The sequence below is a fragment of the Dysidea avara genome, chromosome 9 (genome assembly GCF_963678975.1).
Source record: "Dysidea avara chromosome 9, odDysAvar1.4, whole genome shotgun sequence".
NCBI lineage: Eukaryota > Metazoa > Porifera > Demospongiae > Dictyoceratida > Dysideidae > Dysidea > Dysidea avara.
The window spans coordinates 11863007-11877465 of record NC_089280.1 but is presented as its reverse complement, the minus strand read 5'-3'; the positions used below and the strand labels follow the sequence as shown (position 1 = coordinate 11877465).

Sequence of the window (14459 nt, the reverse complement as noted above, 5' to 3'; positions counted from 1 at the left end):
TATTAGGTATTCAGCTTTGGTGAAGATCGAGTTCTTTCTTCCTATAATGCACTAATGTTGGTACGTACCTGCATGCTGTACATGCAGGATCATTTCCACATTTATAACTGAGCCTGCAAGTAATAAAGCGAACATGCCATGCAGGTATACATAGCTATTACCATAGATATTATTTATTGAGTGACACGTGACCTGAATTTGTGCCGGTTTTCAATGAGTACATTGAAGGAGTTCAGATGTTGTATAATAGAATGAATAATGTGCTCCATAGTTTTGTAGCATATAGATGTTGAAGATATTGGACAATAGTTGGAAGTATGAATTTGGTTTCCTTTTTGGAAACAGGGCATACAGTAGCCTTTAGCCAGTCAGATGGTAGCACACCTGTATCCGGGGATTGGCTTGTAATATAGCTGATATTTCATTGGAACAGTGCTTTAAGATAAATGGAGAAATATTGTCTGGGCCACTAGCCTTGTTGGTATCTATAAGCTAGTACAGAGAGTTGATGTTGTATTCCAGTATTCCAGGTATATAGGCATATAATGTGTGTCACACATCATGGAGCTTTGTGATAAGTAATAGCATATACAGATACTATATGCTAGTACCAAAATTTTTGAGCACTGCATTATAGCATAGTAGGCAAAATTAAAAACATAATAGGCTGCAGCTGGTACCTACTCAAGGTACTCCAGACTGAACAGATACTGAGTCAGATGAGGCACAATCTAATATTACTTGTTGAGATCTTTGGGTAAGTCAGATACTGATCCAGTGACAGATGTTATTAATAATGCAGTAATGTCTAGTTTTACAAGAACTCTCTGGTGTGGGACGCTGTCAAATGCTTTTGCAAAATCAAGAAGAATAACATCCTTTTGTTGGTGATGATCCATGGAATATCTAACATGGAAATAAGTTCTATTATGCTCAAAATTTTTGCCAGTTCAATTGTTTTGTTACTTTCTATGGATAATGATAAACTTTGGCTTATGAACAACTGGTTAAATGTAAAAAGTACTCGTTGTGCATTAAGAGTTTGGCTGCATTAATTGTAAACTATAATCACAGTTGTGTCAGATAACTACTTAATGCCATATCAGTGGCATCGATTGTACATGTTCTATTATTGTAAGTCCTTTTTCTGTGGCATGCATTTTTGCTTACAGTATGACAATTATTCTGCCTATTATGCTAGCATTATGCTTGATGCTTTCAGGCACCTGTTACGCTCATAATTAATGCCAGCATAATAGGCTGGTGCCTAACCTCAAGGAACTGTCCTTGGTCCCTTGATGACATCACAGAGAACATAAGTTCACCATTATGACTATTTGCTGATCATTGCATATATAGCGAACTATTACCACTGAAGAAGATGCTATCCACTTACAAAATGATTTCGACCAACTATTTGCCATGGGCAATAAAGTGGCAACTATGTTTAAATGTAACAGAATGTACTACCGTATAGAGGGAAACTTTGGCGAGGGTAAACTTTGGTGAATAGCCAGTTAAATTGCCTTTGGCAAAATAAACTTTGGTGGATTCAATCTCAATCTTTAGCTTAAAAGGCGCTAAGCTCAGGCGCTACGAGTAATTGGCGGGATAAACTTTGGCGAATTTGTAGTAAATTGCCAAACTTTTCCTCTATATACGGTAGTTATTATGCACTTCACCAATCTTCATGACCCATTCTGTTCAATATAATCAAGAGTTTAATTTATAATGGTCTCGGTAACACATTATAAACTCTTGATATAATTATAAACTGAATGATTGCAATTTAAGTCAACACTCCTACCTTGGAATTTTATTAGATATAAACTATCTTGGTCATCTTACATAAAAACACATGCAGTTGCTAAAGCTACCAAAACTTTAAACTTTCTCAAACAAAACCTTAGTAGTTACCAGATGTAATGGAATATACTGTGGTTGTATGGGACCCATACTATCAAACTGATATACAACACTTAGAGAAGTGCAGCATAGAGCTGCAAGATGGGTTTTAAAAGACTTTAGTAGATACAGTTCAGTCAATATGTTACAACAGCTTTCTTGGCCAAGTCTCCAAGTACGACATAAGATACGTAGGTTACAAGCACTATTAAAAATCATCCACAATGAGCACCCTTTATCTATCCCATCCTACTATTTAGAAATGGAAAGAGTCACTAGACAATATTATCCCAGACATTACATTCTTCCAACTTCATCCACCAACATATTCCAGCACAGCTTTTATTTCAGATCAATTCATGATTGGAACGCTTTACCACAGATTAATTGATCATGATAACATTGACCAGTTTACTAATGAAATCTATAAGTCCTAACTTCTGTATGCATATAATCATTGTAACTATGTTTGTGATCACTAAAGTTTTCTTTTTCCTGAGCTAACCAGCACTGAGTGCTGCCTGCTCAGCAATAATAAATAGATAAATACGGCCAGTGTTATTGTCTAATGATTAGACTACACATAACTTACTGGTTGTGCATGTACATAAACACAATAGTGCACACACATTTGCTCATTGCCAGTGGAAATGAACTCTGTTAACCTGTCCAATGAAACCTTGAAAAATCAGCAAAAACTTTCTCCCTCGGCCATACATATACGGTGGCTTTTGCCAAAAAATATCTATTTGGACAAATTACACTGTATATAGTGGATCTGTTAGTGAAGTTGAAATTCGTCAATAATATTTATTATACATTATCAGAGTGGGAACTATTAATATGGTCGCTTAAACACAAGGATACTACACTCTCAATAATGGTTCCATACTGTCAACAATGAACTGATCTGGTATTAACAGATATGTAACCAGGACACCATATTACAATTCATCAACATGTAATATCTTGATTTACAAGCAACCCAGAACATCACTTCTATAAGTACTTCCAAGAAGGACCATAAAGGTCCTTACAAAGAAAACATCACCACATACACCAGGTACAACATGTACTATAGGATAAAAGACCATCAAACTTGACTTTTTAAATAGTGAATAATAAAAAGCACATATAATATTGTTAAGAACAAGTACAATAAAGAAACTAGACTCTGTTAATATACAATATACAAGTAAATATAATGAAGTGATATTATACAGTAGGATAGCAGCTAGGTGGTCATGTATTGATAGTCTCTGCTATGTCAAAGTCTGTACTCTGTGACAAGTTGATAGTATGATCTGTTGTCTCCAGCTATAAGTGAGAGGAACAATGTGAGACACAAAATCTGATACATATTGAAACTACCCTTAGAACACTAGCACAACAAATATGTGACTGGCTGAGCAAAAACTGGTGTTTTTGCAAAAATCTATCTTGCTATTGAAATAAACGGGATAAAAAAATATGCATGCTACAATAGCCAGCTACACCTTTGTTACATACTGAAACAAAGCTCAAATCAGTGAAACTTATACACCATTGATTCGTGTGCTCATAGAGAGTAAGAAAATATTTGTGACCAGCTGAGCAAAAACTGGCTGTTTCTACACATTCTTTGAATTCCATTTCATTATATCTCTGAAATCTATAGCAACAAAAGAGTGGATAGCCAAAGTTTCAGCCTTTTATGATAAAGAATTTTGGAGTTATAGCGCTTGACAGTTGGAACAGTGATAAACTCGATTTGTGGGAAATAAATTGCAGGCACTTAGATAATCATTCATAACTCACGATTGAAACAAGCTACGAAAATGGGACTTGGCTCAATCCGTGCACCATGAACTGGTAAATCTATCAAGGTATTAAGAAGAAGGCCATTCCAACTAAGAAATGACAATGGTGAACATTGTTGTTATCGTATCGTAAATAAATGCCCATAACTCACGTATACTTTGCTGTGTGAACATGAAACAAAAATTTATTTATTCTCCATAAACAGACGAATCCAGTGGTGTACGAATGCAATTAAAGTGTGTGTAAATTTTTTTATGTAGCATGCATATTTTCACCTACTGTATACAGTTTTTATATTTTGCGAAAAGCAGCCGGTTTTCGCTCAGAGGGTCACATTTGTTTCATGTTTGTACAGCAAAATGCATGATAGCTACGTATGGGCACTTATTTACAATGCAGTTTACTGACATCATTTATTTGTTGGAATGAACTTTGTCCACACAAAGGATCACAGGGAAAGCATTATACCTTAATGAATTTGTCTGCTCACGGTAAATAGATTGAGCCACATCTTATCTCCATATTATTATTATTATTTGTTGTTGTATTGTGCAGACCTCAAGAAGAGTGTAGTGCACAAAAGAAACAATAGTACAATTACAATCATACTTAATTACTAATTAATTAATTAAATAGTGTCTAGACCAGCTAGGTTGTGCTTGAATTGTTCAATCTCTGTCGAGTTGCATAGCTTGTTTCAGTCATGAGTTGTGATCAATTGAGTAAGCAGCTGGAACTTATTTGCCATATTGTTGGTGTACAAATTAATTTATTGCTGTTCCAACTGTGTAACGCTATAACTCCAGGACTGTTCATCATAAAAGGATGAAAGTTGGCCTTTGTTACTGTTGATAACAGAGCAATTTGAGGAATGTGTGAAAACTAGGGCTGGGATAAATATTGAAATTTACCATCGAATGGTCGCTAATAAATGTTCGAACACTCGAAGCTTCAGTGTTAGCTATATGAGTTACATGTTTTCTTGCATTTATGCACATCCTTCTTAAGTTTTATCTTTTAATCCTATTTAATAACTTGGAAGCATTTGGAAATGCCTAGCAGCAGTACTGAATGACGCAATTGATCAATTGCAAATGGGCGTGTCCGCTATACTGCAATCATGCATAGGTAAACACCAACTAATTATGCTTTCCATGTATTATCTATCCCTTTATAAGGTGTTCTAAGGCTACAACTACAATAGTAAGCTAAACTGTGATGGTTTAAAAGTGGGCGTGGCACACAAAGGTTGATTGCAAAGAGATGAACATCGACCACGCAAGATGAATAAGCAGTTGCAATAAAAATATAATGACATTTATTTGTAATTTTTTTGTAGACTATGAGTGTATTACAAAGCTTTGAAGGATACTTTTGTAATTCAAAGTTTACTAACCTTCGAACCCACATTTGAAGCTTAAAACAACCGGGTTTTGTTCAGCTGGTCACATATACAAGGACTATAGTTGAGGAGATTGTGACATTCTAAGAAACATGCTGCATATGCTAGGAGGATTAACTTAACAGTATTGAAGTTTTACTAAAAATAGACAGGGATTAGGTAAACCTAGTTGTATTTTGTCCTGGTAAACTGGCCAGATTGTGTGTTGGATCCCATGCATTGATCATTACATCTTGTTGGTGACACAGGGAAGTGTAACTTTACAACATTTGAACAAGTTAATGTGCTACCTCTAAAAACCAGGTGTCACATGCAGATAATACTATCCCTAAGTAGACAATTCATGTGTACTTTTGTGACCGTCTTAGCAAAAACCTAACTTGCTTGCACAACTTCCGAAACTTTTTAAAAACTTCTCAACATTATCTGCAGTGTCCAAGGAATGGATCACCAAAGTTTCAGCCTTCTGAGGTGAATAGTTTTGGAAGCGCCAGACCCTTTCTTCACTAAGAATGAAGTACTCAAAAAAAGTTACGGAATTTTTATAATGATATACAAGTATTTCACCCATTGTATTCAATGCTGCAAATTAGACTTGCATGATTGTGTTGGGTTTGTGCAGATCTGGTCACAATCTCTTTATGTATACACTAATTTTTCAATGATCACTCATTTACAATATGTTAACATATGAGAGCACTTATAAGTCTGCTTCAGTGTAATTCTCTACACGTGTTGACAATTGAATTTTTAAACCAGGCGCACGCCCACAGCCAGCCGAAGGCCGGCTGTGGGCGTGTGCCTGGTTTACTGAAATTGTTTTCGTAAAAGTGTGTGTGTGTGTACCTATCTACCTATCTATGTTTGTCCGTACGCACCCACGTGAGCAAAATCGTTTAATAACGGTAAAAGCAGCTTTCATGTAAGAAGTAAGTAAAAGTGAAATGAAGTCTGTATTAAACTTCTGCACAGGTGAACTTTGCTCTGAGGTGGTTTCTTTTCGGCAGACTGAAATACGGGTGTGGTGACTTTCCTCAGACTACTTCCCCTTGAGGTTTTCAGGCATTTAGCAACTGAAAAACAACGGTGCAGGCCTCGTACACTACCAGGAATAGCCTATTGCTTCGAGTTGGAAAGGGGGCGTATCCCTTACGTACGTGAACGAAAATGAAGAGCAGCTTTGAGGCTTTGTCGAGAGAATTTGTGGGAAAAAAACACATTAGTCACACTATAAAACAGTTTAGAAGATAGTTTTGTGCGTAATAAGTTGGTAAAAGCGGTTTGTTTACAAACGCTTCCTTAGCAAAGCATAGCAACGTAATTGAACGAATTACGAATATTTCATGAAATACAAAATACGAGAATTAGCTAATAATATTATTGCACAATCCAAAACTACCCTATTGTAAAGTAGTAATACATAGTTGGTTAATTCATAGTAGTATATACTGTCTATAGTTAATTCCAGACGAGTTAGCTAGCTGCATGGCGCCTGGTTTTTAGAAGTAGCACAACATCAACTTGTTGAAACTATTGTTTACACCAGAAACATCAGGTAACTACTACTACTACAACCATGTTAGGGACCACCACTACAATGAAATGGTCAAGAGGCGTACAAATACTTAAGTATGATACACAACAGATGGGACATACACACCTTATTACTGGACATGGTCTGTGATTCTTCCTCACTGTGTTCTGATGATACTGAACTGGTATGGATGGACCCATCATCTTCACTGGGTGACATGAAGAAAAGTTAATGAATGACTACCAGTAACAACAAATATGCTTCCTTTCCAAAGTTTGCATTGTGTATCACAGAGAAGCAAGTCACACTGTAATTTGCACTGTACAGTGTATTGTGTATACATAATGTTGACTTAGCTTTAAATCAGTTATACAGATGATGGTAAGTTTCACATACAGATACAGTAGATGTGTATACAGTATACCGTAGAGTTGGATTGTTAAGCACATACACTTATAATTTTTGGAGAAAACTTTCAATAAAAATAATACTGGCTGTTAGGCACATATGCCTAATTAATAGAGGTTATTTGTTTGATGTCACACTAAATATTATCCGTATAATTACAGGTTATCTACATGAATGAGTAAGGCAAGAATGAGTTACAAGCTGAAGAACACTAGTGAAAATAAGCTGCCCAGGTCCAGTCATGGATTTTTTCTTCTTTCTCCTACTTTTCAAACATACTTAGTGCAGTTAATATAAACATCTTAGGCCTTTATAAGGCCTTCTGGTATACAGGCTCTGCCTTTACCAGGTACTTTAATGATAATGATAATAAGAAAGCCGTGGTGCATTTGCTATGCTATTTGATGCTTAGTAATATCGCTTCGTAGTTTGAAGAAACAGGACCATTAAACTCCAGCTGCTCGGTGGCTTGTAGTGCTGAGTTAACCCAGTCCCCACTCTTCAATTGGTAACTCACTCGGTGTAGCGATTTCCCCCAGGTCTTTCCTTAATTGTGTAAAATCGCAAAAAGTTTCAGATTTTTGCCTCAAAAACATGGTGTCTAGTAACCATTAATGATGTAAACGGATAACTTCTATAATTATGTTGTAATAGAGTAGGTCGTGGTCACCACACCAGTGTATAAGGATATTTTACTCCATTCTGGGCGAAATCTTTTGTGATGACCAAGATCTAGAAGGCTGGTTTAATTTGCTGTATACATAGTGAAGGGAGACGCAAGCACTCAAGGAGACATTAATTTTCCAGGATTTCTAGCTTTTCTTCCTGTGCATAGCTTCGTCGCGTGCAAGCCTCACATTGGGCCCATGTGCGCTTATCAGCTATGGTAAATCACAAAAAAAATTATGTATACGCCTAACAAATAATATGCACTCAATAGACATAACCCAACTCTACAGTATGAGACATGTTAACTACATTAAATATCACAATACCTGTAGAAATCCTCTTCATAATCATTAGTGGTGGTGGTAGTGCCTTGTATCAATTGAGTATCAAAAGTGTTCACAGAGCCCTTAGGGTTGGGTGGGTGTGTCACTACACAATAACAACACATCAGTCATCAGTGTACTACAGTGACTGACATATACACACACACACACACACACACACACACACACACACACACACACACACACACACACACACACACACACACACACACACACACATTCTTTACAGACATACAGTATTGCTTACCTAACAATTTTGGATCTGTCAGTTCCTCTCTCCTGCACACAAGTCACAAAAATATTAAATGAACTTGGATTGTTATACAGGAATTTTAAGTTGAATTAGGGATCAAAGAAAAAGAGGAACAGCTTAAAAGCAGTGAAACAATAGCCACCTGCAGATCTAGTGGACACTTAATCCAGACTGAATAAGGGATTAATTGTCTACTACAGCTAGCTCTCTGTTTCACTGCTTTTTAGCTATTTTCTCGATTCTTACTTTTTTCTTTGATCCCTAATCCAACTTGAAATTCCTAATTTTTTAACTTCTACTTGCTAGTATAATGCAATTACAGTGTATGACTGATGAACCCACGCATACTACATTAAAAGAAAGAATGGTGTCAGGTATGCCACAAAATTAACCATTGCGTCTAAACATGTTCCCCCAACAATTAATTACTGAAAGTGCAGTGGCCATTATTTCTTCTTCAGCTATGTTCTGCCCGAAGAATAATATGATGAGTGTCTCTGCAATCAATCCAGTTGCTATGGAAAATACTGGCAATAAGCATGATACCCAACCACAGGGAAGCCATATCTACTGCACTGCAAATCAACTCCTTTGCATTGTCAGTGAAAAGAACTGAGACACAAAAGCAGGACAAAAGTACATGTAAGTTCATGATGTGTGGATTGTATGTACTGCGGTATGCTTATCAGGTTGAAGCAACATCTAGCAGTGAAAAAATCATGCCCTTAGCCTTGGCCATTATCAAGCTACAGTTGTCTGAAGGCATTAGGGAGGCAGTTAGCCAGTAGAAAATTCTTAATTCTGTAGCAACTTATTGGAAGCAATTTTGGTAGCTGTGAAGACACATAATGGGCTTGATTATACCTTACAAGTACTGCCAAGACACCAAGAAGTTATTGTGAGACTAGTTTTGGGGTGATGTTTTTGCCTAAATCTTCAGCGATCCCTAACATATGGTACTACATAATACACATACGTATGTATGTACACACCTGTCCACACTAGAAATATCTCCAGAGGTTAATTTCTTGTTCATGTCAGTACCAGCTGGTGGAAAAGATGTTGTTTTGTTAAAGTCTAACACTCTTCGCACTGAATCATTGCCAGGAAACTCCATTTTTCCAAAATCTTCCTTCAGGCCACCCAACGTCTTTCCTTCTGCAGACACACTAGTGCCATTAAATTTTCCTGATAGTGATTCTGTTTTTGGTGCTGTGGATAGGAAATCTTCTGGCTTTGAGAGATGCATGCCAGCAAAGTTCTGTACAGGAAAACTTGGCAATGGCTGCTGCTTCAGTTTCTTAATCATTGTACTCAGTAAGGGACCACCACTAGCTTCAGACTCACTGATACCTGGTAACTCTTCCAATAACGACTTTCTGGCCTTGTTCACAACTCCCTACAAAAGAAGCATTTGTCTGAAATAGGTAGCACACAAATAAACAGCCAATACATAGTGACCAGGTACGCAAAAACATATTACTATACACTTATAACAGGTGATACCCAATGTATGTACGTATCTACACATACCGTATAGAGGGAAACTTTGGCGGGGGTAAACTTTGGCAAATAGCAAGCTAAATCGCATTTGGCAAAATAAACTTTGGTGAATTCAAGCTCAATCTGTAGCTATGAAGATGCTAATCTCAGGCGCTACGAGTAATTGGTGGGTTAAACTTTGGCGAATTTGTACCAAATTCACCAAAGTTTTCCCTCGCCAAAGTTTCCCTCTATACGGTAATCAATGACACTTTTAAGAATAGAACAAGCCACAAATTCTTTTATGTCCACACGGCCAAAATTTTGTGTACCTGGTCATGTACAATACAAGGTTCAAAGCTTACTCAAGAAGGACATCTATCTAACAGTGACGTCAAAGACCATTTTAGTTGCGCCTTTTTCCAAGCTCCCTAAGTTAATGAAGCCACCAGCAAAACAACTGAAGCTCTAACAGCAGGTATGAGAACCATCACCAATACACTCTCTCTAAGGTAATCAACCAAGTTGCAGGTTCTCAAACAGCAGTTTGGTCATTTGAAACCTTTCCAGCGTCTATCTTAGCTAGTGTCATCAGCAAGATAATCTATTGCTTTAGGGCCTATAGCAGATTCTATGACCCATAGTCTCTATTCATCCTTAATAGTGGTCCCGCATCAGTGGAGGCCAAGCATGAGTTACCCCCTGGCTGTGAGGACTGTGTACTCTGATGCCAGCGCAACCAGCTTTGGTGACTTTACTGTTGAACATGGCCTACATATATTGTCCATGGGCAATGGTCCTAGGAAGAGAGTATCCAAAGCTCTAACTTACAACTTTCCATTAATTGAAGGATTGATATTACATCAGTGATCATAAGCAGCCTATTTTACAGGAATTTTCAATAACCAGATTTTGAAGCACATGAAAGATTAAAGTCGATCTGATGGGAACGCATAATGTGCCAAGCAATAGTGATGAAATTATATACAACTAATAGTGAATATATAGTAAATTAAATATATTTTAGCAGCATTTTTATAGCCTATTTTAGCATCATTCATTGTTTCATGGCTAAAAAGGAATGAAGAGTAGCCTGATTAAAGAAAAAAGGAAGCAGAGAGGCAATTTGGCAGAACTCCAAAAGGTACATGCCACTGGTGAGTTTGTTATTGTGGCATAAAATGGTGGCTGTGTGCTGCTTCATTTAATCTCCAGCCTTGCGACTGTTGTCAGGCAGGCAGGCAGGCAGGCAGGCAGGCAGGCAGGCAGGCAGGCAGGCAGGCAGGCAGGCAGGCAGGCAGGCAGGCAGGCAGGCAGGCAGGCAGGCAGGCAGGCAGGCAGGCAGGCAGGCAGGCAGGCAGGCAGGCAGGCAGGCAGGCAGGCAGGCAGGCAGGCAGGCAGGCAGGCAGGCAGGCAGGCAGGCAGGCAGGCAGGCAGGCAGGCAGGCAGGCAGGCAGGCAGGCAGGCAGGCAGGCAGGCAGGCAGGCAGGCAGGCAGGCAAGTTTCAGTGATTATTTTAAAAAAATTAGCCTCCTGTATAAAGTGTTTTCTTGTTTTTAATGCTGTATTTGATACTAATATTATTCCATAAAGGTGATTCTCATCACAAAAGACGTCTCTAGGATAGTTTTTAAATGCGACATTGTAGGTGCTGCATGTCACTTTTGGGGGATTCTTATCTTAAACAGTACTACCATACTGTTTGATGCTAATGAGCACTGCTCAACTGCAGGCAATCTGCAATGTATCTGCACTGTGTCCTGTTGACATGAAATTTGACAAGGATGTGACCGTGAGCATAAGAAGGAGCAAAACTATAACTAGCTACACAAAAGGTATGAAGTTAGTGGGTTATTCCATGAAAAAGCTGTCGGGAATCAACATTGACAATTTGACATAGTACCTTTCCAGCATACCCACTGGGCAGTTACATTCTTGGTTCTTGTGACACTCAAAGATTGGAGAGAAGCTGTACATAACAGGCGGCTTTTCCTATAGCAGGATGTGAGAGCTCCTACGTACAGTAACTGGGCCACTCTCCTAACTTACTGGTGCATGTCCTTAGCTTTCTTGCTGGTGCAGCAGCTAAAGCAGGTGTTCTAGACCACCTCTCCAAATGCATGGTTGTTGGCATTTTGACTACCCGCTTTCACAAGGAAGGTTTAGAACACTCTCACATATTAACATTCTACAGAAATGTATTCTGAGTGGAGTACTTTACTATTTCACTTTTCTCGAAAGGCCATGGGGTAACAATCATCTGGTGAATGCATTTTTGTAATAGAGTCAACAGGCCCTGTTCATGTTCAACAAAATGGTTACAATCCTGCGTACTAATCTATGTATCTATACTTTTGACAACAGTTTTAGTGTAGGGCTATGTGATATAACGATAACGTGATTATCACGATACCGATGTCATTATCATGATAAAGATAATGAGTTTTCTAATATCGATATCTCAAGATAATAGTACATTAAAAGCAGGCAGATGGTACTATTGTGAGTAAGGTTACAATCAGCTGCGGTAATTCAAGAGATACTAACCAATTATTATTGCATAAACTGTGTTTGTAAAAGTACTCTATCATCGAGATAACGTGATAAACTGGTGTTTTTTTTTGTTATTATCAAAATATAGGGATAATTATTTTATTATCGCACAGCCATAGTTTTGTAGCAAAAAAATCTTTACTAAATTTCTGCAAATCTTAGAATCTGAAAGCAATTTTTGCATGCTTATTCTGGGCCCCACAGACTTTTACTGATTTACTATTATGTAATAGTCCTTACACAGCTTGCCTCCACTTCAAAGACAGCCTTGCTTGAATCAAGCTCAAAATAATCCAGGAACTCCATGACCAAACTGACTGCCAATTTGCCTAATGTACACAACAAATAGTACAATCACTTGTAGTATTGACTGTACTGTACACACCTTCTTGAGATGATATGAAACTTCTGATCTTCTCATTGTTCAATGGAAACTTCTATAACAACAATAACATGTGTAAATGTGTTCCCTGAACATTGCAGTAATACACAAAATATGGTACAACATAAGAATAATCTACAGTATTTATATATCCTAAACAGAATACTTGTTTGTAATAGTTAATCAAGTAAGGCCACACTGTAGCAAACTAGAAGTACAGGTATGCAAATTCAAATTCTTGTTGCCAAGTGATATTACCACATATGCCACTAGTCTGGCACACACAGACCCTTGCTGCATGATGGGGCTTATCGATTACAGATTGTAAGCATCCTCACTGGAAGAGTACTTATCTCTGATTGATAAGCTGGGTCTGTAATGTACCAGACTAATACATTACATCATTAGGAGGGGGTGGGCGATATCTTCAAAAACAAATATCGATAATTTTTTGGCACATCATCTCAATAACTACTAATATTGCAATATGTCTCTTAACTAGTCCACCTGTCCAATTAGCTTTCAAATTCCAAGAATGCTGATTTATTGCATAGCAGCTGGTTGTCAATACCTAGTATTGTATGCCTGAGCGTACCCATGTTTTTTTTGTACAAGATGTTGCATCATACTTAGCAAGGTAACAGCAACTATATAACACATTGTGCTTGTTACAGTGTATCTCGATATCATTTTTGCACATCGGTATCAGTAAAATATTGAATTTCTTGAAATACTGTCCACCCCTATTGATTCCCACAATAAATTTCTACTTACTCAACTTCAGTACCTCGTACAAACCCTGCCATACATTATATATCTCAATCCCTCTATTCCTGAACGCACACTATACTTATTGCATGGAAGCTTAGATGGGACCTCGGATGCCGACATAATCACCTGTGAGGAATGGCACAGCCTCCTGTGTCACTAGTCCTGTCCTAGGAGGATTTACCTGCACTGACTTGTATCACCTGAGTAGTACACAGGTGTCTAGCACAGTAGCTGAAGGCATTGGTGTAGTGTGCATTCATAAGACACAGGCAGTTGGCACTGTATATGTACCTAGAATTTTTTCAATTATTGCTTCGATTCACTAATATGCTAACTAATAGCAGCACTGTTGACTGTTGTTACCACAATTTAAAACTACTGTATGTGCACATGGTGCTGTGTACCGAGAAGGTCCCATGCCACATGCATATCACATAAAGATGCAATCAAAAAGTGAAAACGTTCACTTTCAAAGCACCAGCAAATATAGTTACAGGTGTATATAGCCTACAGCAGTACATTGGTGTGCTAATTAATTTCGATTGTGGTAACAAATATTTGAAAGTAAACAATCACTTACAGTTGAAGTGTCTTGTTCTTGAAGCGCCAGGAACACGCTAGCTCTCAATTGTGCCTGTGTGTTACAAGTAACATAATATGATCCATGATAAGAAACAATGCGCGAGTTCGCATATGTATTACTCGATCGATATTTAATACCTTCACTTTTCCCAGAACGCCCTTTTCTTCAAGCGTTTTAGCCACGAGTTCTTTTAGTTCAGCCTCAGTCGGATTACTAACAGACATACTTGATATGTTTGATGCCCACCACCAGTTCAATTTTTTGCGCGGTAGAATACATCATCACGTGACGTATACAGTATCCGGGCCCGCGCTAATCAACACTGAGAAGCTAAAACTAATTATTTTGTTCTTGTCAACTACACAAACTTAAT

General features: G+C 37.9%; 1 protein-coding gene across 2 annotated transcripts; it reads right to left on the bottom strand.

Moving 5' to 3' along the window:
- Positions 1 to 3004: 3004 nt before the first annotated feature.
- Positions 3005 to 14364, bottom strand: LOC136266555 (centrosomal protein 43-like). Of its 2 annotated transcripts, XM_066061558.1 has the most exons (9): positions 14224 to 14364; positions 14084 to 14137; positions 12736 to 12787; positions 12591 to 12679; positions 9308 to 9714; positions 8310 to 8341; positions 8045 to 8147; positions 6768 to 6849; positions 3005 to 3222 (listed from the first exon to the last, which is right to left on the bottom strand). In XM_066061558.1, exons 1-9 carry the CDS (start codon positions 14308 to 14310, stop codon positions 3148 to 3150), a joined length of 981 nt encoding a protein of 326 aa, XP_065917630.1. In that variant the 5' UTR covers positions 14311 to 14364; the 3' UTR covers positions 3005 to 3147. The 2 variants fall into 2 exon arrangements, with proteins under 2 accessions (XP_065917630.1, XP_065917631.1); XM_066061559.1 differs by lacking the exon at positions 6768 to 6849.
- Between the last annotated feature and the right edge of the window lie 95 nt (positions 14365 to 14459).